The following is a 27,237-nucleotide window of genomic DNA, read 5'->3' on the forward strand; positions in this document are numbered from 1 at the left end:
GATAACACCAGGAAAAAAAAAAGAAAATGGTTTAATCCAGTCCGGCCATTGATCTAAAATGAGTGTGACACCCCTGGGTTAGAGGCTGTCAGTGAACTGCTAAGATGAATAGTGCAGTTCTACTCCAATCTATTAGTCATGTAACAGGCCTAAACAGCTCATGCATTATTTCTAACTGGTTTAATAGTGAAACAATGGGACAAAGGCAGCTGTGGTGCAAGGCAAACTTATAATTCAGCATTTGTGACAGATATTTCAAAAATAAGCACAATTAAACTGCTTGTGCAAAACTAATGATTAAAAGCATGTGCACTATTTTGATATTTGTGATGATATTAGGGTTAAATCCAGCGAATGTGACACTAGGAAGTGCTAATATTGTTATAGCTCTTGTGTTTTTATGTGAGCTTTTGGACTAAGGTAATGATTTGATTTTATATATTATAGAAGGCAGTATGATCACATTAGGCACTGGGTAAACTTGGTAAACCTTTATGGGAGAATCACACTCACTTGTAGTGGTACACTATTATATACTGTATAAAGTTTGTGGTCAGTAAGATTTTTTATGTTTTTGAGACAGTTATTTTAAATTGTAATAATATTTCACAATATTACTGTTTTTACTGTATTTTTTATCCAATCCATATATATATATATATATATATATATATATATATATATATATATATATATATATATATATATGGTCACATTAGCAATCACTAAAGGTCTTCCCCTACAAAAAGTCACCAGACACAAAACTTTTATATATAAAACAACTATAAAAACATGTTCTTATAAAATATATTTGTAAAAAGAAAACGATACATTTTGTGATTGAACAAAAAACGTTCTCTATTTAGATGAATATGTTTTGCCAAGACATTTAACCATCCATCCACCCACCAAACTGTCAAACAAGCTTTTAATTATGTAGTTGAATATTGCATAAAAATGCTTGCTACATCCTGAATGTATGCTGGTGAAAATCGTGTGGCTTTAAATGGCAAGTGAAGCTTATTACAGAACAAAAGGACTCAGTATTGTGACATTATAGAGGTAAATCTCCAATACGTGTTTTTTTTTATTATTAAATTTGCTTTAGAAAATGTACACACATTAAACAATCAACATGCACAGCTTTACTATACACAGTCCAATTCTTTTCAATATGAAAACGGTATTCAGCTTGAGTACATCATCTCACAGAGATAAGTATTAAACAATGTATCAATACAGAAATATCAAAACATCAGGTCAAGTGTTGTTACACGTACTCAACATATGGAATGTTGATGTATTTGAATCTAACACACAAAGTTAATCTGGATCTCGTTGTCCTTTCAACTAAAACGAAACAAAATACCATCTTGCATTCCACAACATAATCTTTCCGCAAATCAATTTGTGACAGTCACAATCGAATTGCTTTACTTTTAAAGGACAACACTTGACCTTTAACAAAAAAACTATTACAAGTTTGATGTCATAAAACTGAACCAACAGAACAATACATACAAAATACAAAACACTTGTACCTTTTTTTCTGAAGCAATCACATAAACCAATGATTTTTTGTATTTGTACTTTTTTTTTTAACATTTATAATAAGCACTTAAGGATCTCAGATGAAGCACTCTGAAGCAACTCTAGAAAAAATATGAATAATATCCACAAAATGGCCTGACAAATAATAATAAGCACTTAAGGATCTCAGATGAAGTCCTCCGAAGCAACTCCAGAATAAAAATATGAAGAATATCCACAAAATGGGCTTGACAATCCAGAACAAAATACACAAGTCCCAAAAGTCACCTAAATGTCAGCAGCCATTATCAAAGGTTAAATCAAAATCATGCAGCAGCCTTCATCCCGGACACACACAAAAAAAACATCCAAGAGCTTCGCCAGAGTTTGATGTGACATCTATATTGTACGGCAAGTCTGTGGGGACAATGCAAAGCTCTTCATTTACTCTCACTTCAGACTGCTTCTTATTTGACCTTACGTATCAAAACCAAGGCCGAGTGTGCGGGGCGGCCCTAGAGTCTCCTCAAATGTGCGTGAGTGAGTCGTACGAAGGCCCTTTGAGTGCGGTCATCCTAAAATAACACCGAAAGGAAGGTGGCTACGTCCCTTTCGTGAGGAGAAACAAAAGAAGGAAAAGCAAACCTGCTCCTCGTCAGCTGTCCGGACAGTCCTGAAACACCTCGCCGTCGCTGTTCGTCTCACATCCATCTTGTCTCGGCTGTCCTAATAACCATTATTCCCTTGTAGATTTGGTCAAAGCCCCCGCAGGGCGTTCTATAATTTATTAGCGCGCTTTAATGGCTTCTACATCACGGTAAGGATCAGTCAAATCGTGTGCTTTCAGGTCATGGCTCTCAATTTTTCATTATTCTTTTGGCTGCCAAGTCTGAGGCCATAGTATTGTGATGCACAAGTATAGTAATTATTTCCCGGGACTGAAAGAGTCTAAAGCAATCCGAGCGCTACCGTGTAAGCAGATTTTTTTGCTTCCAACTTTCCTAACCACATCTGATTCAGCTGATAAAGGCCCTGAGGAGCATCTGGTGAGTGGCCTAGAAAGCGAGAACGTAACAAATAAAACACAAGCTATTTATCTGAGCTTTGCTAAACAAGCTTCAAATACATAAAGTACCAGACTTTTAACAGTCACAGAAGAACAAGTCACAATGTACATGGTTAGAAAAAAAACAAAGTGGCATTTTGCAACCATTCAGCATTTTGGGTTTAAGATGCAGCAGATGTTTGCAGTATCCAGCGCTGCCCGCCGCTTTAAAAACTAGAGATGCGCTGATATCTGTGCTATCTGTACTAAAAGAAACGGCTGATACGGGGCCGTTGCTCGCTCAGATGTAACAGCCTGCAGATAACCAGAGGGCAAAGAAAATAACACACGCTGACATCTGATTTGCTGTTATATATAAAAAACAACTTCAAATGGAGTCAAGAAGGAATTTTGAGTTCATGCTCTAGTGCTTTATGTTAACAGTGAGTTGAAACCGATTATTAATGCGTTAAACGTGCCCGATCAGTCTCGCGTTACTGTACCTGAAAATTGCAGCGCTATTAAAAATACTAATATTGGGTACTGGAGGAGATCAAAATATATTTAAAAAATAACATGTCAAAATAGTATAATACTTGAGCTATCCCTTGTGGAAAAGAAGTACACTTAAGCACTAATTATTAATGCACTTTAAAACAATTTCATAATTACTTGTATTCTATCGTCTTTGTAAATATAGTTAAAGTGTACTGCCGATTGTATTGACAAGCATTTGTCAATACTTTAATGTTCTTTCTATTGAAACTTGCATGCCATGTATTTAAATATATTCGTGAACACATATTTGTAATGAAGTTGCAATTAAGTACATTTAAAATATATTACCTATTAAATGTAATATCGAACAAACACACTACAGTTAAAATGTATCAAGTACTTTACATGTGCTTTAGTATGTTAATCAACACATCGAAATAAGTGTATTTCTTTCAAAGCATGACAAAATATTATTAAAACAATTAAATTGTACTTTAGGTTACATTTTATTTGGTAACATTGTTTTACACTGTCACATATGTTACATGTACTTACCATAGTAAGAACAGTAACTTGTGCATAATTACACGCAACTAACCCTCAAACAAACCCTAATTCTACCCTAACCCTATAGTAAGGACATGTACTTAATATTTCTCAGTTCTTAAATATATAATTACACTGTAACAATGACATAGTTACAGTGTAATTATATATTTAAGTACTGAGTAATAATAATTAACTACATGTACTTACTATAGGGTTAGGGTTAAGATTAGGGTGTGGTTGAGGGTTAGTTGCATGTAATTATGCACAATTTATAGTAATTACTATAGTAACTACATGTAACATGTGTAACAAGGACACTGTAAAATACAGTGTTACCGAACATTCAAGTACAAATTTCAATTTGATATTATTATAAAGTGCCCTTTTTAAAAGTGTACTCAAGTGTGTCAAGAAACAGAGGCCCTGTTTCAAATGTATTTACAGTCTTGTGGACTTACAATGGCTGCCACGTTCGCGCAGACCATAGGGTGTGTCCCATTTGTCATTTTAGGTTTCAAAAGGGTGCTCGTGAGCGCCCCCTTTGCAGTCGATATCTGCCCTCGATGCGCACTTTTGCCAAGTCTGCAAGCCCATGATCTCTGTAACAGACTACTTCCCAAAAGCGCGGACTCGTTGGAAGACAGCAAGAGTTTATGGTGCCATTTGGGACAGGGCCTGAGTGAACTCTTTAGTACACTTAAGTGGCCTTTAATTAATATTATAATATCATTATTATTAAAGTACAGTTTTAAAAAATATATTATTTGAAGTACACTACAAATGCATATTTAATACAATTAAGTGCACTTCTTTTTTTTCAAGGGATGATAAAGTGATAATACTGAAAAATGGGTCATTAAAATGTGCCTTTATCACTCCAGACTTGAAAGAAAGCCTAATAAAGCTCATATTGTAATACTGTTAAAATTGGTTGCTCATCTCAGAATTACATTTTCACACACCTATTACTAAAATTACATTTCTGATAATAAAAAATGATGGCATTTCTTCAGTAAACCAAATCATTATGACTGCATTTAAGTCTTAAGTGTCTAAAGGCTTAATTCAATTTTGAACATCTCTAGCATATTTATAAAAGCCCAATAATTTCCTTCATGTCATTATGATAATTATTATATTGTTGTGAGTGTAGACAAATTTACCTACAACTTCTCCTAGTGTTAACGTAGATGAAATGTCACAAAATCATGAATACTGGAGGCTTTTAGCTGCAACATGGTGTCTGGAGCAAACAAATACAAGCCTTGTGTGTGTGTGCACGCTAAAACATAGATAAGGCACAGAGACAACTCTTGAACAAATAACTGAAATGGTAAGCAAAGGCTAAATATTAATTAATGATGTGAATACAAACAATCAAACAGTAGCTTAAAGGGAACGTTCACACCTTCTGTCATCATTTACTCGCTCTCATGTTGTTCCAAATGACTTACTTTCTTCTGTGGAACCCAAAAAGTGAATTTTTAAAGAACATACTGGCTGCTCTGTTTAATATAATGAAAGTGAATGAGGACTTCTGACACTGAAAAATGACTTGCTATATGCCTAGTCATCTGAAGTGATACAATAGTTTTAAGCAGCATACTGTAATGTAAGATGTTAAGTACTTTTCCATTGCTGGTTCATAAGAATATAAGATAAACAATATTTGATTCATGAACAAATCGTTCTTTCGAGTTCGAGTTTAATCAGTTGATCCTGTTCACAAAAACAATCTTGTTTCTCACGGAATGTTCTCGTGTCTCATACACCCGGCGCATGCGGCGCAACGCAAGTGTTTTTTACTAGTTTCAGCCCGACGCAGTTATCATTTTCACGTCCTGCGCCACGTTGTTCCGCCATGGCGCCAGCGCAACTGGCTTTTTAAGGGAATGGGAGATGAGACTCTGGTTGGATTATTGCACGTTACGCCCAAAACACACCCATTCCTCATTAAGAGAATAGGGACAACCCTTTGAGACCATGCGATGGGCGCGCCAACCATTTTTCCCGTCGTTAAACTAGCAAAAGTGGATTCGGACACGCCCTAAGTGCACTTGCGCCGTGCGCTTTAGACCATGCGCTTGTATCCTTAAAATAGGGCCCTCCATCTCCATTCGTAGTTGCGTGGGAATGAGCGCCCAGCACCCAAAATTCCTCCTTTTATGTCCCACAGAAAAACAAGTCACATGGCAACAACATGAGAGTAAGTAAATGATTTTTGGGTCAACTAATCCTCAAATGAATGATGTGATAATTACAAAACAATCACAATTTTACCCAACAGAAGCTTAGTAAAAAGCAAAAGGACGTTAACTACTTTGGCATGTACATGGAAGTAAGGCATTTGTTCTTAGGGATCAATGAGAAGATGGAATCTTAGTGCAGTAATATGACTCATCCCACCTCACTTAGTTTGCTGCAAAAACCTTCATCTGAAACCTTGTTAGGGTCTCGGATCACTTGCAAAGAGACAATGATACACAGTACATAACATGCACACGAAATCCAACCACCGTGGCGCTGACGTTTTCCTGTAACGCTCCTCAAACGTTTGCTGGGCATTGCCTCAGATAACTACGGAGAGATGGATCGATAATCTTGCCTCAGAAGTGTTTTGGTGCACCTCTCCAGCGATTCCACTGCGAGGAAGAGCACGGGCAAATCACACTGGTCAGAGGACGTTCGATCCTTCAGACTGTTAACACAAAGCCGGTTGCAGTGTCGATAATGCGATGATAGAAAGCAAGGAGGCTGGGATGGCGTTGGGCCGCCAGGCTCTGGACCCTCGTACGCTCATACCTGGAACATGGAAAACAGGTCTTTAAGACGCTGAAGAGGATTAACTTGTGATAATGAATACAAATAGACTCGGATCCAGTAATGAAAAGGCATCATCAGGACTCGACTTTTGAAACTTTTGACATTTGTGACTAAGAAGAGATGTGTGTAAAATGTAAAATTTGAAGAACAGTCAACATTTGAAGTGGATCAAAACCTTTCATCAAAGTTATACATGAATTTTGAACAATACCCGTTCTTGTCTTAGGACAACTTTGATGAACTTTTTTGATCCACTTCAAATGTTGACTACTGTATATTTAGAGGCAAGGAAATTGAAGGTCATAAAACTATTAAATGGTATAACAAACATTAATTATTTTAAGAGGTCTTAAATTTGGGGATGGAAATACAGGAATCGCGATACAGTCTAATGTGATTATTAAGCTTCAAAAGTCTTTGATTTAATAAATGTGAGCACTGCTTGTTTCAAAGTAGCAATGAGGCGCTGAATAGACAATAGTCAAATAGTCTGGTTCAGTGTTTGTTGTTGTGTCCAGCTCACACAGGGCGGGTCTATGCTCAAACTGCAATGTCAATCAACAGTCGTGGGAGGGGCCTGTGCAAAGTGACGCCACATTGCCCCGAGTCTGAGAACGGCTTGTTCTGAGACAGTGCTTATGATTTATGGGGATTTAAAAAAAAGCACTGGGTGGATTTTTATGATTATAGGGTGGTTGTGTACACACACTGCCAACACACATTTATGTGCAAACACCATGTAAAAGTGAATTTTGCATAATAGGTGCGGCCGCCCTTTAACATATTTAATAACATGTTGAAACTATTCCAAGAGTTGTCATGATTGAAATATATATGTGTGAGCGTTTAATTACATAATTATCAAATACAGCTTGAAGCAGAAATATTTAACCTGTCAACTGTCAACCCCCCGCCCACATTTCCAGCTTAGAGCTGAACTTAAATGGTTGTAATTCATAAATGCGTTACAGACCTAAGGTTGGTCTCTTTTTTAAAGAAGACACTCAGCAGATTATTGCAGAAGTGAAAGCAAAAAATGAAAGTGTAAAAAGTTATAGAAGTTTAAGTTAACAGTACAGCAAATGTACTGAACTACAAAATATATATTTTACAAAATTGCTAGAAAATCCCAGCCATATGTCTAACCAAGTTGTGTTCCAAATTTGAGAAAAATGTAGCTCACTACAAGGTTTTAAAGTACAGTTTCCATGGTATGGTTAAGCTTTTGAATGATACCTAATTTATGATGATTACTAAAATATGAGAAAAAGTGTCCCGCTACCGGGACACTGACAGTTAAAGGGATGGTTCACCCAAAATGAAAATTCTGTCATCATTTACTCACTACTACCATAATACTATGGAAATCAATAGCTTCCGTAACTGTTTGGCTACCAGCATTCTTTAAAACATCTTTTGTGTGAAACAGATGAAAAAAGTAATTAAGTCATTTAAGATATTAAGTTTCATTGCGCCCATAAAGTTTACATTTTTTAACTTAGAGCACAGGTGCTCCTTAGGAATAAAAGGTAGGCGTCAAGCCCTGATCGTTGGGAATTGAAGGATGAAATTATAGTTTTATCAGTGTTTAGCTCTAAATCTGGTGGTGGACAGTCTTGTGCTCTGAGCGGATTTACATTGACTTACAGTAGACGCTCACTGAGCAGTTTTTCCCCGTTCTAAATGACTAATTAATGCTAAAGCAGGCTGGAAAACCTTGCTATTGGCACAGCTAATAATTTCCAACATTAACAACCGTAAAATCCAGGGCTTTTTCGTGAAAGCGAGGCATTGCAGGCCATTAAATGAAAAATGTGAACAATAAGCCACAGAGAACAGTCGCCCCTTGCAGTTGCATCAGCCTGTGACGTTATATCCATGGGGAAACGGAGACGAGCGGGACAAGATAGATGGCGAGAGCTTGGGCTAGTTAATAAAGATCAGACTGCTTAGCCCAGTGGAGAATAAAAGGTGTACGAGGAGGACACATCAAATCAGTGAGAACTCATTTGGAGATGCGCATTAAACTCTGTGGGCTGCCGTAACAGAACGTCTACGCTGCAAACTGCACCTGCGCTGCTAACTCGGGGGAACAGGACGAGAACATTATGAGGTCAACTGTGCATTGTTTATTTTATAGGGGCCTGTGTGTTTAATATCCCTTGGCATTGGATATTTATCTTTTACATCATGGGCCTTGAAAAGCGGAGGGCAGTGAATGTGCTTTGCACACGCCTGCAGGTTTAACTCATGCACGCAAATGTAATATTGTGTGAGGATCCGGACGTGAAATAAATGAGCCGAAATATAAACAACTGATACAATTGAATTCATAAATCAGTAATTTTTCTAAATGAACAACAGGGATATCAGGATTTTTTTTCCTCCCCTGAGCTTGTTGCATTTTCATAGATGTCCTAAACCGTAAATGCGAGGGAGGGTGAACGCCGTTTCACCAAGTTTATGAACCTGGATCAACATCTTTGTTGACCCTGGAACAGCATTCCAATCAACCAATCAGATTTGAGGGACAAGTTTACAGTTTATGTCAAGTTTAGGCTTACAACCAGTGTTAGGTGCTTCTACATCAGTGTTATTCAACTATCTTTTCCATATGATTTTAGGGATAACTTATGGGTAGGGTTAGTTTGAGGGGTAGGGATAGGGTTAGGATAACATTTTTGTACAGAAATGTTGTTCCAGGATCAACAAAAAATTATGATCCAGGAACATGTCTAGGCAAAATCACGGTGACCTGAGAGATCTGTGAGTCAGGCAGTTTTTAGATTTTCAGAAAGAAAATGTTATTCTATTTTATAGAAAAAATTTAGGTTGGGACTTAATTTGATCCTCTGGGAATTGATTGGATGTTGAAAAGACGGTGTTACATGCCATATAATTGAGCTATTTCCTTAATCCAGAAACTGTCTAAATAGAACTGAAACATTTGTGATCGGTAAGATTTATATATATTTTAAAAATAAGTCTTATACTCACCAAGGCTGCATTTATTTAATAAAAAAATACAGTAAAAACAGTAATGTTGTAAAATATTATTACAATGTAAAATAACTGTTTTCTATTTGAATATATTTTAAAATGTAATTTATTTCTGTGATCAAAGCTGAATTTCCAGCATCATTACTCCAGTCTTTAGTGTCACATGATCCTTTAGAGATCATTCTAATATGATGATTTGATGCTCAGGTAACCATTATAATCAATATTTAAACAGATGTGCTGCTAAATATGTTTGTGGGAACTGTGATACATTTCTTTCCAGAATACGTTGATGATTAGCAAGTTAAAAAAGTTAAAAAAGAACAGCATTTATTTGAAATTGATTTTTGGGACACTATAAATGTCTTAACTGTCACTTTTGATACATTATAAATGCATCCTTATTGAATAAAATAATACATTTCTTTGAAAAAACAAACAAACAGTAGTGTTCATAAGACTACAAAAACAAAACAAAAAAACCCCACCTCATTTCAGAAATCCACCATCCTCAAATGTATCGAATTGATGAGATTATAGAAAAATAGCGTGATCTTACTAAGTTTATGTATGTTGATGGGTTCGGTCGGCATGCCTTCCCCGCCGTCGCTCAGCGCTCGTATCTGAATGATGTAATCGTCGTCTGCAGGTAGGGTGAGCTCCACTGAGGTCAGATTTGTTGTTATTGAGTTCATTTCTTTATGCCGGTTCCTCCTGTAAGTCACCTGAAGAGACCAAATGAGAGAGGTGCTAACAACCTCTTAGATTTATTCAGCACAAGCTATTTTAGTCGATAAAGGAAGTACAATCAAATTATCATACACTGTGGGGAACCGCAGTGTTTATTAGCACCTGGTGTTTTCGCTATACTGTACAGCATATATGCTGTAGATCTGCGTTAGAAATTAGTTTTATTTTTAATTTCCGTTACCACAAAGGTGGGTAATGGTCCAACAAGAGAAATAATAGAAGCACTTTAATATAGTTGTTTCCTGAATGCTCACTGGAATAGAACAAGCTAATAGGATTATGTGAAAATAATGCCTTACAGTTTGGCTTTGAGGTTTACATTGCTGGGAAGCACTTACCTGATACCCAGTAACATCTGACTCCATCTCCAGAGAAATGACAGGTTCCCAATGAACAGTGAGCTTCGAGCCAATCAGGTTCCACTCCACGTTCAAAGGTGGCTGCCCGGGTGCTGAGGGGAAACACAGCCATTAGTTACTGTGCACGTGTGACAACAACACTGAGAAGGAGAGAAAGAGAGGCGCCTGGCTGTCTGTTTGTTCATTGTGTATTATACTAACACATATACTTACTTTTAACAGTACTTTTGCTTTATTCTTCGTGAACATTTATTTAAATGTCTATCAAAGGTTTGAGTGAACAGGGTGAGTGAATGATGACAGAATGTTATAACCATTAATCCTTTAAATATATAGACTACCGTAAAAAATTGTGGGATCAGTAAGAATGTTTTGAAATAAATTAATACTTTTATTCAGTGAGGAATCATTAAATTGTTCAAAAGTGAGAAAGACATTTATAATGTTACAAAAAATGTCTATTTCAAATAAATGCTGTTCTTTTGAGCTTTCTATTCATCAAGTAATCCTGAAAAAATACATCACAGTTTCCACAAAAATATTAAGCAGCAAAATGATTGATTCTTGAGCAGCAAATCAGCATATTAGAATGATTTCTGAAAGATCATGTGACACAAAAGACTGGAGTAATGATGCTGAAATTTCAGGTTTGATAAATTACATTTGAATATATATTAAAACAGAAAACATATTTCAGAATATTATTGTTTTTATTGTATTTTTGATCAAATAATGCAGCCTTAGTGAGATTTTTTTGTTTAAAAACGTACCGACCCCAAACTTTTGAACAGTAGTGTGTCAAAAGTCAGATTTCTTTATCTTGTTTAAACAATAAAATTGACAGTTCTACATTTACAATACTTCTACAATTGTAGAAAATGCCACATTAATGATTTTTATCAATCTGCAGAAGAGGCCTAAATGAACAGTTAATTGAACAAGCGTATACTCACGGGACTTCTTGGTGGTCACATTGATAGTAGGAGAAAGAGGGCCAGTGCCCGCCGTGTTGAAAGCGCTCACTGTCAGGAAATACTGAGTGTATCCTCTCAGACTACTGATGTTGACCTTGTTCTGATTGGCAGACACTCTGACTTTGCCCATGGTCTCTGGTTTTGTATCATCCTCCCAGTACACCACCTGATTTCAAGAGCGACGGAGAGAAAGCACAGACTGTGGGATCTAAAGACTATAATGCTACGGTGCCATTATGTTCAGTGCATGAGAATCATTATACAGGAGTATTCTTTCCTTCACACATTGGGTTTGGGGTGACGTGGATGAAGAGTTTCAGAGAGGAATGTGTAATGTGTTCTCTGCCCTTAAAAAGATGAAGAAAAGCCATTTCGCCCATGCTGCAGAGAGGGCCCCCCATGCATACAGTAAGAACAGGGTGCCCTATTCTTATTTCCAAATGGAGCGTTTCCATGGGTACAGGGGAACTTTGAGGTGCAGCGTGGGAGATGACAGGCTCTGACAGAACCCACGGTGCATTTCAAAACCGGACAGAGAGTCATTTCCATTTAGAAGAAGGGACGCACCTCATAGCCCAACACTCTTTCTGGGGAAGCGCTGAGAATGTGCCAGTTCACTTCAATTTCAGTGGCAGAAATGCTTCTGGCCCACACGCCGTCTGGAACGCCACTGGGCTCTGTGAAGAAAGAGAAAAAGATGAATGCATAAAGACAGGAGAGAAGAGGAGGAGAAATGAGAAGATGAAACAAGACAGAAAGAGAAGAGAGTAAAATAAAAGAGTAGAGGATGCAATGAAGAGAGATGTAAACAAGACAAAAACTAAGACAAGATATGTGATAAATCGAGAGAAGAAAAGAGAAGAGAAAACAAGAATGAAAGAAAAGAGATGAGACGAGACAGGAGAGTAGAGATAAGTATGGATAAGACTACGTGGTGAGATCAAAATGAGAAAGAGAAAAAGAGAAGAGGACAGAAGAGAAGCGAAAACGATATAGAAGACTGAAAAAAACAAGATGAAGCGAGATGCGATGAGGAGAGCAGTCCATAATGAGACAACACTGAAAGAAAAGAGATGAGATCAAATGAGAGAAGACAAAATGAGCTCAAGAGAAGTAAAGAGACTAAAGGAGGCGAGAAGAACTACGATGGAAATGGGAGAGAAGCCGAGATGAGACTAAAAGAGATGAGAAGAGAAAATGAGACAAGACTGAAAGAGAAGAGACAAGATGAAATGAGACAGGAAAAGACTAAAAGAAAAGGGAAGAGGACAGAACGAAGAGAGATGGATATGAGACAAAACTGACAGAGATGAGAGGAAATAAAAAGAGCTAAGAAGAAACGAGAGAAGACAAGATCGATAGAAGGGAAGAGAATAGAGAACAACTAGGATTCAAGGAGTGAAGCCGAAACAGAACTGAAAGAGAAGAGAAGATGAAACAAGACAAGACAGATAGAGAAAAGACGAGATCAACGAGACGAGCTGAGACAAGAAGACCAAAATGAGACAAGACTGAAAGAATAGAGATGAGAAGAGAAGAGGATGAGAGATGTAAACAAGACAAAACTGAAAGAGATGAGATGAAACCCGAGGAGACAAGATGAGATCAAGAGAAGGGAAGAGATTAGAGGAGATGAGAAGAACGGAGAAAAGCCAAAACAACAAGACTAGAAGAGAAGGGATGAGAAGAGACTAAAAGAGGAGGAAAGAAGAGACAAGACTAGATGAGAAGAGACAAGATGAGAACAGAAGCACGAATTTGAGGCTGATGAAAATCATTTGTAAATGCCTGATGCAAAAATCTTTTGTCTCTAAAATGGTACATTACCGGTCTTTATTTTAACAGGATAGTTGAGTGACACAAAGGAATAGTATCCGAACAGGAATTCAATTAATGCTGTAGCTTCCTGACACACCGCTGTCTTCCCGTCACTCCACGCTATAAAAGCTCATCCCAAACAGATCCTAACCAGCTGAAAGATTCCAGCACTAGTGCTTCAAATGCTGAGCAAGATACTCTAAAACCACCTGACATTTACAACACAACAGCATGTACAGTACATGCTTTACTTTGTAGTTACTGGAAAAAGGAAAATTGCACATTTGGACCTTTTGCAAAATACCAAATTCACTTCCTCTAAAGAAATTATAAATTATTGCTAAAAGAACAGAAAATTGCCACCAATCGTGTTGGAGAAACCAATAAAATTATACACCATTATGTAATCTAAATCTTTAGCCTATCTCTCTTTTCCTTGACCATTTGTTACAAAATGCCATGTTCTTTCAGCACTGCAAATAATATAGTGCTGGTGGTGAAATAATCAATTCCAGCCTCCTTTGAAAGTTTTATGCACCTTACAAAAGACAGAAAAATACAGAAACACAGCACAGAGAAAAATCCATTGAAAACACTGGAAATGACTGAAAAGGTAAGCATTTGTGCAACTGAAAGTCTCACCATTCTCAGCCGAGAACACAATGGTAACGGGGCTGAACGGTCCCTGGCCTTTGGTGTTGTAGGCACCCACTTTGACGCTAAATGGAGAAAAGGGCAGGATGCTCTCGTTCCGGTACACGTAACGGGACTGAGCCGGTACGGAGGTGACGGCGTGTGTCCAGTTGACCTCTCCCAGCGGCCGCAAAGCGATGATGTAGCCGAAACCATCTCCGTTTTGTAGGTCTTCAGGCACAGGCTGGGAGGGAAACAAAAAACTATAGTGATATTAAAACATACAGACCAGATTCGGCCTCAGGTTCACACCCAGTGCCTTTCCAAATCCCACACAGTTTCTGCAAAGTGATGCAACCTCTTGAGAGCGCAAATGAACCGCTTTTTAATATACAACCAAATCTGAATTGAATGCCATTACGGGAGTAAAGGGCCCAGATGGAAAACAGGCTTGGCTTTGACTGAGGTAATAAACACCTCCATTCAATTCCATTTAATTAGCCAAAACTATTACCTCGCACAGAGGGAGTGATAATATAGACAGATGACTTACCTCCCATGTTATTACCAACTCTGACTTGGAGCCACCCCCACCTCCGACATCGGTGGGGGCCGTGTCAGGAACTGCGAACAGGGAAATAAAGAGAAAACCGCCATGTTTTCAGAGCAGCAGATTCAGTGCAGCCTTCCTCATTGTTTCTTTTTTTCCCCAATTTTACTTAAAGCCTCATTATCAAGTATCAAAAGAAACAAAGCTCCGGTCCCTTAGCAACTGCTTTTAAAAGATTCTGTGGGCAGTGTCTGAGTTAACGGGCTTTGTTTCTAGTGAATTTCACCATTTGCCAAGAGTCTCTCAACAAAACTGCTCGAAGAATTCATTCTATATACAAAGAGGCACTTGAGGAATGGTCATTTGAAGAATACGGGCACTTAAACATTGGTGGATTCAACATCAGACAGCACACCCACAGGCCGCCTACAGTCGCTCACTGACCATCTGATACATGCTTCACACAAAACTGGATTGCGCTTTCTCGATCTGGCAAGCTCTGTTCTGATTGGCTGACTAATCTGATGTGGAATTTATACATTTTGAGGATGAAATTTATCACTGGACTTGCCAAAGCCTGTCAGCTTAGTGGCATTATATCAAATCAAGAATACTCAGAGTGATTCTGTCAGTTATGTCTGTGAATTGTCAATTTTGGTTTCATGATGATTTTGCTTCTAGTTTGCTTCTGACCACTTGGTTTATCGGGTCAACAAATTTACTAACAAAAAAGTGAGTTAAAAAAAGTTGTTTTGATCCAAGTTTTAATCAAAGTATCCTGATAATCATGATTTCCGCAAAATATTAAGCAACACAACATTGCTAATAATAAGTAATCTTGTCTTGAGCATCAAATCATCACATTAGACTGATTTCTGAAGGATCATGTGACACTGAAGACTGGAGTAATGATGCTGAAAATTCAGCTTTGACATCACAGGAATAAATTACAATTTAGATTAAATTAGAAAACAGTTATTTTAAATATTTGCAATAAGGTAAACATATTTCACAATTTTACTATTTTACTGTAATTTTTGCCACATTTCTGAGCAAAAGAAACTTCTTTTATAAATATTAAACAATCTTACGAACCCCAAACTAAAAGTAATGAGACAAACTGTATCACCCATAATGATTTGAATGCAGTTACATGCTAGTCAGAATGTGTGTCATGTTGTGAATACACCATGTATTATAAAATATTATTAATCACATCCAAAATTAAAGTTTGTGTTTACATAATATATGTGTGCGTACTGTGTATAACCATTTTGTATAATAAATACACACATATACATGTATATATTTAAGAAAAGTGTGTTATTTATATATAAAATATTAATATTTATATATAATATAAATTATGTAAAAATATATGCAAATATTTCTTAAATATATACATCCATATGTGTTTTTTTTGGATCCAAAATAATTATACACAGTACACACATATATTATGTAAACACAAACTTTTATTTTTGATGCGATTAATCGTGATTAATCGTTGCCCAGCACTAGTATAAATGCACACAGTTGGTGATTCACCTGCATCTTCAGTTCTTGTTTTAAGAGATGCGGGACTCGGTTCCCCCACGCCAACGCTGTTTCTGGCCAGCACTCTGAACTCATACTCCACCCATGCGTTCAGATCCACCACAGTTGCCGTCAAGGTGTTGCCATCAATCACCTCCGGGACTGAGAGCAAACAGAAAAGCCTCGGTTTAACCATAAAGACCCGGATTACACAGAGCCGAAAAGTCAACAAACAGCAGCCTAATTTTGAGCCAATGTTTACAGTAAGCCAGAAATGTCAAGAAACATAAAAAACATGTTCTGTTCCATGTCTCTTTCTGGGTGGGATGTTGTTCCAATGAATTGGAATTCGAGCAGCAGGGCAAGAGAGCAGATTAAGTCGTTTTGCGTTAATACTTAGAGGCCCTTATATGTACTCAAAGCAAGCATAAGCTTCTTTCTAAAAAGCATACGAGATGTGCTATGGTAATTTCAGCCTCTCGCTGAATTGATGCTCCGCTTGACTAGCTTTAGCTAATCCTGTATTGTTACCCGTGTTCACCGCTTGCCAGCCCACTGTGAAAGCTGTCTTGGCCTGGATGATATAGCTTGTGATGGGGCTGCCATTATCCTGGCCGGGTCTCCAAGAAAGCTGAGCCGTGCTGTCCGTGATCTCCTCCACTGTTATACCATCTGGAGCTCCTGGGGGACCTGATTCAATCAGACAATTAGCAGTGAATTAGCAATTAGAAATGAAGTTACCTTCACTGACATCTAACCTTACTCACCCCCCTGCCAGGAAGCTCTCCTCTTATCGCCTCACTAAAGCTCTGTGATATAAGACCAGTCTCTAAAAGGTGTTATTACATTTTAAGCTGTAGCTTTTGTGGGAACACTAGATCTCTTGGAGAATCACAGTGAAGCTTTTCAGAGGCTTGAGCGTTCAGAGCTGTTTTCTTAACAGCTACAGCACGTCTGCAAGCAGGCATTTCTCTCTGCACATCTTTAATTGGTTCTTCCAATTAAAATGTGCAGAGAACTGTCTTGCTTTGTCAAATTCGCACACGTTTGGGGGAAAATATAAAGAAGTGAAGCATAATCTTTCGTGGTTTTGTCAGCGCGGGTCACTCGTAGCATCACTTACGAGATCAGACAGTCTTTGTTTCTCACTTAAAAAGCCCCGTCAAACATACATTCATTTTTCTTCTGTGAATCTCAACCTTTTGGCACCAAGGCCCTCCATTGTCCATAACAATATTCGCAAGCCAGCCACTCCTAGTTTCTGTAATTTAACAGTAGAATTTCAGAAGTTTCAGAAGCTGAATGCTCTTTAGGTTTCCCACTCTTTTAACCAATGACTTTTACTGGATAAAGATTAGGGTTAGTGATTTTAACGAATACTCACAATTTCTTTCTATTTTAGTCTAGTATTTTAGAGCTCGTCATAACTAGAAAAATGTATATCCAGTGCTTTTATATTCCCAATTGAGTTTTATGATTATATGAATTTACATGACTTTTCCCTATCTAGAAATCACACGTTTATAATTTGGCAAAGAAAAAAAAAACAGCTGTTGATTAAAATAGGATGTTTCATAGGATAGGTAAAATAGTAGGTAAAATAAAGGTAGGTAAAATAATAATAGGTAAAATTGGTTAATTAAAATAGGATATATCTTGATTTTTTGTTGTTTTAGCTGATATTAATACTTGTTTTGTCATAATTGAAATCATTTTAAGTGAGGCCCTTTAGTTAAACCAACTGGTTTTATTTGCACGCCACAGCCAGTTTTTACTTGCGTTTTATGCTTGCAGCGATTGTTACTTTTACAGCCTGTGATGCTGTTATAAAGCATTATTATAGGCTCTGGCAGTAAAAGTTGGCATGCCAATCTAATTTCAATTGAAAGTTATTGATCCGGCTGAAACTCATTTGTGACCTTTGATCAACAGCTTTGATATGTTCCTCTAATTACATCTAATGGAACATGTAATAACGGATCAATTCAACAGACAGATACATTTCCATGGCAAAGCAAGGAGAGCTTTTATGTCTTTCTATCAGATTTTCCTTCCAATTCCCAACCGCTCTCTTACCTTTCACGATTAAAATAGCCGCAGCCGATAAACTCTCGACATCCGTGTCGACCACGCAGACGTACTTTCCAGCGTGTTTCAGCTGTATATTCCGTATCATCAAATCTCCAGATGTACTCTAGAGATATAAACAACACACATACGCATTACTATCCACTCTATCAGCAGAGACTTTAAAGCGACAGGAAGATGTGTGAGTTGTTTGCTATATTCCCCAGCAAGTGATTCAGTAAGTGTAGACACCCTGCTGGGTTTGGGAATGAAAATGTGGCCCAACTCCACAGCTAATGGATGACTTTTGGCAAAGGCTGTTCGCTTCTACATTTGAAATGTCCGTCATGGATAAACATTCCCTCTGGCCAACCCTTAGGCTCCTTCGGTACCGCGCAGAACCCAGCTACCAAACTCACTCGCTAATTGGCTAATTAGAACTTAATCACATTTAAGAGGTAGTGTGATTGGATTCAGTGTGCCAAAACCCTGTGATACGAAACTGTGCAAGTGATGAATACTAAATCCACACACGACAATGAAATGCCTTTATTAATCTAATAAAGATGAAAGTTGTTCATAAGAGTGTAGGTGAACTTTAAAAGTACTCAATCAAGGGAATAGATGAAGTACAGGTAAAGTAATAATGATATGTCCACATATAATCATGATGATACATGTAAATATCAAGTAAAAAGAGCATCAGAATTCTCAAACATCATAGTTATACTGTCTTAAAAAACGATTCACCAAATATGTAATAATGATTGGCGAAACACTCATGCATTTAAGGGTTAATTCCTACTTTATTTCCCCATCTGTCAAAAATCGTAATTTTTTAAAAGAATGGATTCTTTATTGCTATTCATAGACGCTGATTCGCTCGGATGTTGACATTGTCTGTGAAATCTTCGGCACGGACAACTTCACTAATTTAATAAAAGGCGCTTAGATTTCAAATCAGTTAAATTACATGAGATAAGATGTATGCTCTTATCTAAGGGTGAGATTGTGGTTGGCAAACAAGAGGTAAATCTGCAATTTCAGCAGTAAGGACATTAGGCTACAAATTTCGTTTCATTATGGAAATGAGTTCATCCAAGCTGTGAACTTCATGCTGATAATCCTACAAGACGGGTGGCATCGGAGAATTCATAAGAACCGGAATATAATTATCAAGAAGAATCACCGGCTTAAATGAAGATGAGTGCGTTTCCTACAGTATGCGTGTGTCCAAATGTCGAAAACCCCCACATTTTGAAATGATCATAATTGCATGAAAGTCAAAAATAATTTTATTTTACCATTGCTTCCAAAATGCAGAAAACAAACTAATTTAGATCCTTTAACTATGCAACCTTATTTGAGAAAGAAATCATATTTTTGATGGCTTTGATTAATAAATCTGTTTAAGGATTGGCTCAGTTGAGTCATGCACATCCAATATTGACCAGTCAGTCCTCATTAGGGCATTCTCTCAGTCATTACTATTTCCAGAAAGACGTCATTACATCCCAGAGAAAAGCAATCTGAGATCTGACCATTCAAAAAGCCTTATGAGGATATTACACTTGAGATCCTTGAAGGCATAACTTTGATGGATTGATTTTTATTCAGTGAAGAGGAGGGAAAAGAAGCTCAAAGTCAACATAGTGGGATGCAGTGGATGCAACAGCTAAAAGCTCGGAAAGAAAGTGATAAATTGATTCCTGAAGTCTTCCACATTTGAGGTCTGGTTCATAGCACAATGGAAGCATTGCACAGTAAACTACTGGGATTCATAAGTTTAGAATCTGACATTTGCTGAGTATAAAAAGAATAATAAATTAATTTGTTGTATGAGTTAGTATACGGTACCATGATATTTAAGGTGCACCCAGTATTTATATCTCATTAGAAAGGTTTTACATAAAGAAATTTATAGTACTTTTGATAAATCTGTTTAAAATAATGTGAATTCACATTGAGTATGAATCAGACTCCAGTCATTTGAGTATCCAAACAAATGTTCTTTTTTTCCAATTAAATTAAATTAAAGTCACCATGAAAGCAAAATTGACAATTCTTGTTTTTATGGAATATTGCAATATTAATTATAAATGATTTATCCATGCACATAATTGATTTTGTTATTCACGTGCCCTCGTGAACTTTGATCAAATTAACTTCCCCTCCCTCTTGCAGTGACGTCTTCTCTGATGAAGTGTTTACTGGCACAGGGGCGGGACAACCTGTCACTCACAAGAGATCGACCAATAGCAAAGCCCAACCATCTAATCAATTTCAATAGACAAAATCAAGTCCCGCCCTACATTTTTTCTTGTTTGAGAAGCCGTTTCACTTGGATATATGTCACGAGAGGGAAGAAAAGTCTATCACAACTTCCATTTCATGCTGACTTTGAATTAAAATGAGTTCAAGACAACTGCCATAAACAAAAACAGCAACATAAACCAAAAAACTTACTGAGTGCACCTTTAAGAGACTGTTTGGTGAGGTTGAAATGCTTGATATATGTGGAAAATCTTTCTCCAGTTTTATGACACAACAGTAGACAGAACAGAATATGGACAGAGAAGATATCTAATAAAATATGACTTACCCCTCCTACATGCTCATAATGCGGGTCCAGTTTATTGAGGAGCTGCCCATTGAAGGCCCAGGAGAATGAAACTTCCAGAGCAGGGTCACAGGAGATCTGGCAGGGCAGAACAATACTCTCCCCGACGATGATCTCCATGTCCACTGGACCCTGGGTGATTTGTGTGGGATCTGCTCAAAATCACACTCAGCTTTACTCAATGGCCAGTCATAAGGTTGATTCAATCAATATTAAATGAATAATAAATACATAAATTCTCTTGCTTAACCACAAAATTAAATAGGCAATTTTTTCAGCCTGATCACATAAGGAAAACATTGTTGTAAAACCTGAAACTGCTCTATGTACAAGAGTTCTGATCCTGGAACCAAACCAACCAATCACAACAAAGATACAGTGGTAAGAGACAGTGTTTGTATTAATGAATGATCTACTAATCCCATGATGAAGCATTGCGATGGACTTCTATAGAAGCACATTAACAACCGTGGAGCTCAAAGTAGGTCTGTCTTGAAAGGTTTATACAATATCGCTAAAAACCCATTTCTCTATGGAGAAAATGAATGGGATTTTTACTTCCACCCACTTGGTAGGATGATAAAGCTTTATCTATTATTTTAGGGAAAAGACTCTCACTCTCACGGCAGAAGCTAAAAGATAACTAAACACACTCTTTTATTTATAAAAAATATATAAAACATTAAAATAAAACAGAATTACTGTTATGATTGTAGAATCGATTTGTATGGAAGCTTGTTTCCGCCACAAAATAAAACATTTTAAAAGATAATTGCGACTTTTTATCTCACAATTGCGAGTTTACACCTCACAATTCTGATTTTATATCTCCCAACTGCGTGTTATAAAGTCAGAATTGCGAGATATAACAGTTTATTTCTCGCAATTGTGAGTTTATATCAAGCAATTCTGACTTTATAATACACAATTGTGTCGTTATATCACGCAATTCTGACTTTATAACTCGCAATTGCGACTTTATATCACACAATTCTGAGATAAAAAGTCAGAATTGCGAGATACATTTTTTATAAGATAAGATAAGATTTTTATTCTGAGGCGGAAACAAGCTGGAACATATAGAAGAGATTGTTCTTAAAAAAAAGGGTTTTAGTTATGTCTACAACTTGCTAATCAGTTTTAGGTGACATCAAGGGGAGGGGCATTCTCATAGTAAAGAGCATCTGATTGGATAAAAAAGACCGGAAACATGCAAAAAAAAAATTGGGGGAGGGAATTTTTCTGTTCTGTAAAATAAACGTTTATTAAACGTAAATTTAAGCGTGATGAACTCTTATTTCAAACAATCAAGGGAAAATCTATTTCAATTTAATTGATATAACCCCTGTAACTACTGTTAAAACTGTTTTTACATTTGCCCAATTGCTTCCTTTCAGATTCATATTCAAATCTGCTGGGGCGGAGTTAGCTGTAAAATACTGTGATGTACTGTAGTAATCTCAGTAAAACCCAGAGTGCAAATGCAGCGTTCTATATTTTTCTCTCTAAATTGTGCAAGCTCAACCTATAACCTACACCCTCACACAGTCCATTAGTGTAATCCAGGGTAATTGCAATGCCATAAGCAGAGCGTGAAAATGGGTAATTATAACAACACACAAAAAGCCACTGTTTCCTATCCCTGTTGAGTTGAGCTGAGAAGAAAAAAAAAAACCTGCCAGTTGGAGAGCTGAACCGCTTAACCCATGGCGTTATACTAGAGGAGCATGTTAGCCCCAGAAAGCAATCAAACAACTTTTCTGTCAGAATGCATTATATAAAACAGAACAAACTACATGAAACAGAAGTCCTTCTGTGCAGATCACCTTTGTATTTACTCTTTCAGCAAAATCTATTTGTTGTTCTGGCGTAACTGCCAGGTTAGGATACAAAAAAAAATAATCTCATTTACCCTCATGTTGTCCCAAACTCGTATGATTTTCTATGTTCTGTCGAATGTTTTTGTTCATACAATGCAAGTCAATGGGGTCCAACAGTTTCAAGCTCCAAAAAGGACACAAAGTTAGTGTAAAAGTAATTCATACAACTGTAGTGGTTTAAAGTTTTGCTATTACTTTCCTTTAGGGTCCAATTCTCACTAGAGGTAATGAATTGACGTCACTTTCCCGCAGGAAAACGCCCCCTCAGCCGGACTGAGAGGCAAAAGAGCTGCTGCATGACTGGATTTAATAGGGGAAACTGCAAAAACGTGAGTAAAACAAGCGATTATCAGTTAAACTGAGGTTGGACTCAATATAGTGTTCCTTACAACTTACCAAAGATCCAGTGATCTATAGACATTGACATGCAGCTAGGAATCCTGTTTCCTGACATTTATATGTGCCTGATTTCGACGCCGGGGAAAACATAAAGCTAATTTGCCTGTGAACGCTTTATATAAATACAATATATGTCTAAATCCGGGTGATGACTTGTTTTAATTATTTATATCGTCATATCATCCAGCCTTAAAACTTGTATAGTTTTTTTTTGTCAGTGTTTATTTTAAAAATAAATCCAATTATGCAGAATATATGATGGTTAATATTTAATTGAGGAGTTGTCAATACAACATATAACAATACAATATATAGGGTATAATTTTACCCCAAAATTCAGCATATTGACACAAAATAATAACTGCAAATTCACGTTTCGCTGCCTGGAGTCCAGTTGTTTTTATGAATTGCAGCAACTCGCTGCGCAAAAACACTACGAGGCCCAGAGAGAAGGAAATGAATAGTGGAATAAAGTCGTTATTTTTTTTGTTTTTGCGCACAAAAAGTATTCTCGTCGCTTGATATACTTAAGATTGAGCCACTGTAGTCACTTGGACTATATTAACGATCTCTTTAATAACTTTTCTGGGACAGCAAGTTTGGGCCACCTAGCAGCCTATGGAGAAGTGATCAGCTCTCAGATTTCATCAAAAATATCTTAATTTGTGTTCCGAAGATGAACGAAGGTCTTACGCGGTTGGAACAACATGAGGGTGAGTAATTACTGACAGAATTTTCATTTTTGGGTGAACTAACCCTTTAATAGTTAATAGTGAGAATTGGACCCTAAACTAAAGTGTGACCAAGTTTTCAAGTAAAACATTGATCAATTCATGTATACAGAGTCGAAATCAAAAATGACGTCACTTCAATAATATGAAACCTGCATGTCACATGACTGAACATGTTGACGTCTTCACACAAAAACTTGTTTTGGAAGGAATTGACAACTTAAATTTCACTCTGTTCATCATACTAAACGATTCCCTGCACCTGAATATGCCTACTTCCACACTATATGGTAGGCGAAAAATATTATGTAAGCCAAATAGTATGTCTGAATTCACAGTTCTCAAAATAGCAGGCAAAAAGTAACTGGATGACCTTCTGAAGTGTGTATTCACTGGACACTTTACTATACCATGAGGCCATGAGAGGAGGTGTGAATGTCAGTGAAGCGACGCAACTGATGGAGGTCACATGACATTCAAGTCAAGTCAACTTTATTTATATAGCGCTTTATAGAATAGAGGTTGTTTCAAAGCAGCTTTACAGTGATAACAGCTGAAGTCAGTTCAGTGTTGATTCAGTTCCATTGTAAAGATCATCAATTATTAAATTAGTTCATTTCCTCTATAAAGCAGTTCTGCAAAAAATTATGTCATCGTCCAGCTCAGTTCAGTTCTCATACAACAGCGTCAGTACAGTCAGATCAATAATATTGACAGTGACAACATGGCGGACGTAGTACGTCTGAATTGCTATTTGCACATTTGCACATTTATACTATATAGAATGTATGTTTTTAACATTTGTGAAGCAAGTGTCAAAACAAATGTAGTACCTACTATACATATGTGTATTCAGACGCAGCTAGTTTATAAATTCAGAAGACTACAGTTGTATGATGTACATTTACGCTACATTTATTTCCTTTTTGGAGCTTCAAACTGTTGGACCCCATTGACTATTCAGTGTATTGACAAAAAGACATAACTCAAATATCTTCTTTTGTGCTCCACAGAGGAAAGAAACATTTGCAACAACAAGAGGGTGAGTCTATGATGACTGAATTTTCCTTCCTGGGGGAACTATGCCTTTAAGAAACTGTCATGATTTTGATTAATTGTCCAGCCGTACCAAGAACAGTTGCCTGAAGCCCCCAGAGTTTGCAGACAAATCACCACTTCCCACATAACATTCCCACAGTTGAATGACACTCTAAAATGACTTGTATCTGCAGGAAAAGCTAGGATAAAGCCCGAACCGTAATACGGTTACAGTAATCCTTACCTGTGACCAGCAGTCTTCCCGTAGTGCTGGCCGCACCAAACTGGTTTCTAGCCAAGCATGCATAGTTTCCCCCGTCCATCTTGGTCACATTTGTAATTCTAAGTGTTCCATCAGGGAGAAAAGTTATCCTAAAGGAGAGAACCACAATCCTCTCAAATCAAACTGAAACTTGGTTAACTCATAATGGAGCTACATTCCCGAGCACAAATGTGTTTTATCTTTCGGGAACAGTAGAAATGTGTTAAAAAGAACATAATGTGTTTCTTTTGATTGGCACATAAATCTTTGTACAGTACATCGGACACTCTCCATGTCTCTGTGCATGCAGCTGGCCGAGAGCCGATGAAGCTGAAGAATGTGCGTTCACACGAAACAGTCATTCAAACGTAAAGCCGACAAGCTAAAACAGCGGGCTGCGTCGCTCAATCTACCACCCCATTATTTGAATCAGATTTCCTTCCGACCCTTCATGACCATTTCTACAGTTTGAACATACTCTTAATCTTGAAAAATACAAACCTTATTTTCCTCATGTACATGTTAAGTGCCTATCATTTGAAGTGCTTTCAATTTTACTGAATTGCTATTTACCTGTAACTGCCATCTGTGACACTTTAACTCTTTACAACAACTGCATATAACAACTGTAGTTTACATCTAGACATTAATATTTACATTTAAATATTTTCAATGATTTCCATGTATATTTTTTGGGGGATGTGCAGTAAGAGCTTTGCCTGATGCACAAGTCTCTTATGCTCTTCAAGGATGCATTTATTTGATTAAATATACAGTTAAAACAGTAATATTGTGAAATATTACTACAATTTAAAATAACTGTTTTCAATTTTAATAATTTAAAAATGTAATTTATTCCTGTGATGTTAAAGCTGAATTTTCAGCATCATTCTTCCAGTCTTCAGTGTCACATGATCCTTCAGAAATCATTCTAATATGATGATTTGCTGCTCAAGAAACATTTCTTCTTATTATCAATGTTGAAAGCAGTTGTGCGGCTTAAAGTCGGCGTGAACTGGAAGTTGCAAACGACTTTTCTCCAGTGTTGTGACGTATTTCCCAGTGAAAAGGAATATTGAACAGAGGGCAGGGTTTTACTCTAGCGCTCCTCCTCTCCATCTTTGCTCATAGCAGACTAACAGTTTGAGGGGAGGGGTTAAGCGTTTCCCAACCCAAGCCGTCAAACCTACATCATCAGAGAAGGAACGCCATTCCAGACCGGAAGTAACTTTTCAGACTTTGATTAAAGATTACGGCGGCAAACAATTTTTTTCTTTGTGTTAACTTGCACGGATACATTTTTCACCACAAGACTAGTAATATGCGCTAACAAAGTAAATAGGGTCAATTTTGATTTCAGTTGGACTTTAATATTTTTGTGGAAACTGTGATACAGTTTTTTCTTTGATGTTTGATGGGAAGTTTTTCCCCGGCAATGCGCTTACAGTTAAATTGGACTGCGGATGTCTCACCAAATGCTCTCAAAACAAACTACTGTGGCTTAATGCAAATCTATTGTTTTCCCACAACATTTCTCCACCCTTGACAGGATTCGCCCCATACTATTTAATCCAACTTCATTATAAAAAGAGCCAAGCTTGCGATCCGCTGTGCTTCCTCAAGTGGCCTCCTACCAGGAATCATTTCACCCTTGACAGACTCAACCCAAAATGACGAGCGACCTCCTGCCGGCCAGGCCTAATGACCTGCTTCATAATTCATGAGTGTTATGGTCAGTGAGCTACCACAATTGGCAATGCAGCTTCCTTTTGATAACTGTTAAGTTGCAGCCTGTGCACAGATAGTGTGAACATAGCAGGGCTCCTGGGGTGAAGCCTTGTATGAATAGATGGTTAGGAGGAAGGGATACGGAGGAATTAAGACCAAGAAAAGGGAGACAAAGATTGTATCCGTACCTCTCAGTGCTCTGCAGCGGTTCATTGCCTTTCCTCCACAGGCTGGCTGCTGTGGGAAAGGCCTGCGGTCTGCACTCCATGGTGACTGTGCTGCCCGTCTTGGCTTTAAGCAGAGCTCTGAGGGGGCTTCTGGAAAAGTCTGGGGGCGAGGCTGTGAAAAAACACAGGGCAAAGAGTCAAACTGCCGCCTCAGGCACGGATGCCCTGCGCACATAACTGTTAATGGACAGCAGGGCCGAAAGCAGTGTTGTGTGTGTGT

The 27,237-nt window shown here is 37.5% G+C and overlaps 1 protein-coding gene across 1 annotated transcript in view; it reads right to left on the reverse strand.

Annotated features, from left to right (window-relative positions):
* Positions 1–1,054: 1,054 nt before the first annotated feature.
* The window catches only part of cntn3a.2 (contactin 3a, tandem duplicate 2), a 74,853-nt gene continuing 48,670 nt past the window's right edge, over positions 1,055–27,237 (reverse strand). Inside the window, exons 11-23 of the mRNA XM_082145053.1 lie at positions 26,979–27,129; positions 25,045–25,172; positions 20,735–20,904; positions 18,142–18,259; positions 16,597–16,755; positions 16,078–16,227; positions 14,533–14,603; positions 13,989–14,223; positions 12,096–12,205; positions 11,508–11,694; positions 10,534–10,646; positions 10,005–10,170; positions 1,055–6,424 (exon numbers count right to left, since the gene is read on the reverse strand). Coding sequence (XP_082001179.1) covers positions 6,324–6,424; positions 10,005–10,170; positions 10,534–10,646; positions 11,508–11,694; positions 12,096–12,205; positions 13,989–14,223; positions 14,533–14,603; positions 16,078–16,227; positions 16,597–16,755; positions 18,142–18,259; positions 20,735–20,904; positions 25,045–25,172; positions 26,979–27,129 — 1,859 coding nt within the window. The 3' untranslated portion in view covers positions 1,055–6,323. The remainder of the gene's footprint in view (positions 6,425–10,004; positions 10,171–10,533; positions 10,647–11,507; positions 11,695–12,095; positions 12,206–13,988; positions 14,224–14,532; positions 14,604–16,077; positions 16,228–16,596; positions 16,756–18,141; positions 18,260–20,734; positions 20,905–25,044; positions 25,173–26,978; positions 27,130–27,237) is intronic.

This window comes from Leuciscus leuciscus (assembly GCF_965113295.1).
Source record: "Leuciscus leuciscus genome assembly, chromosome: 18".
In the NCBI taxonomy this organism is placed as follows: Eukaryota; Metazoa; Chordata; class Actinopteri; order Cypriniformes; family Leuciscidae; genus Leuciscus; species Leuciscus leuciscus.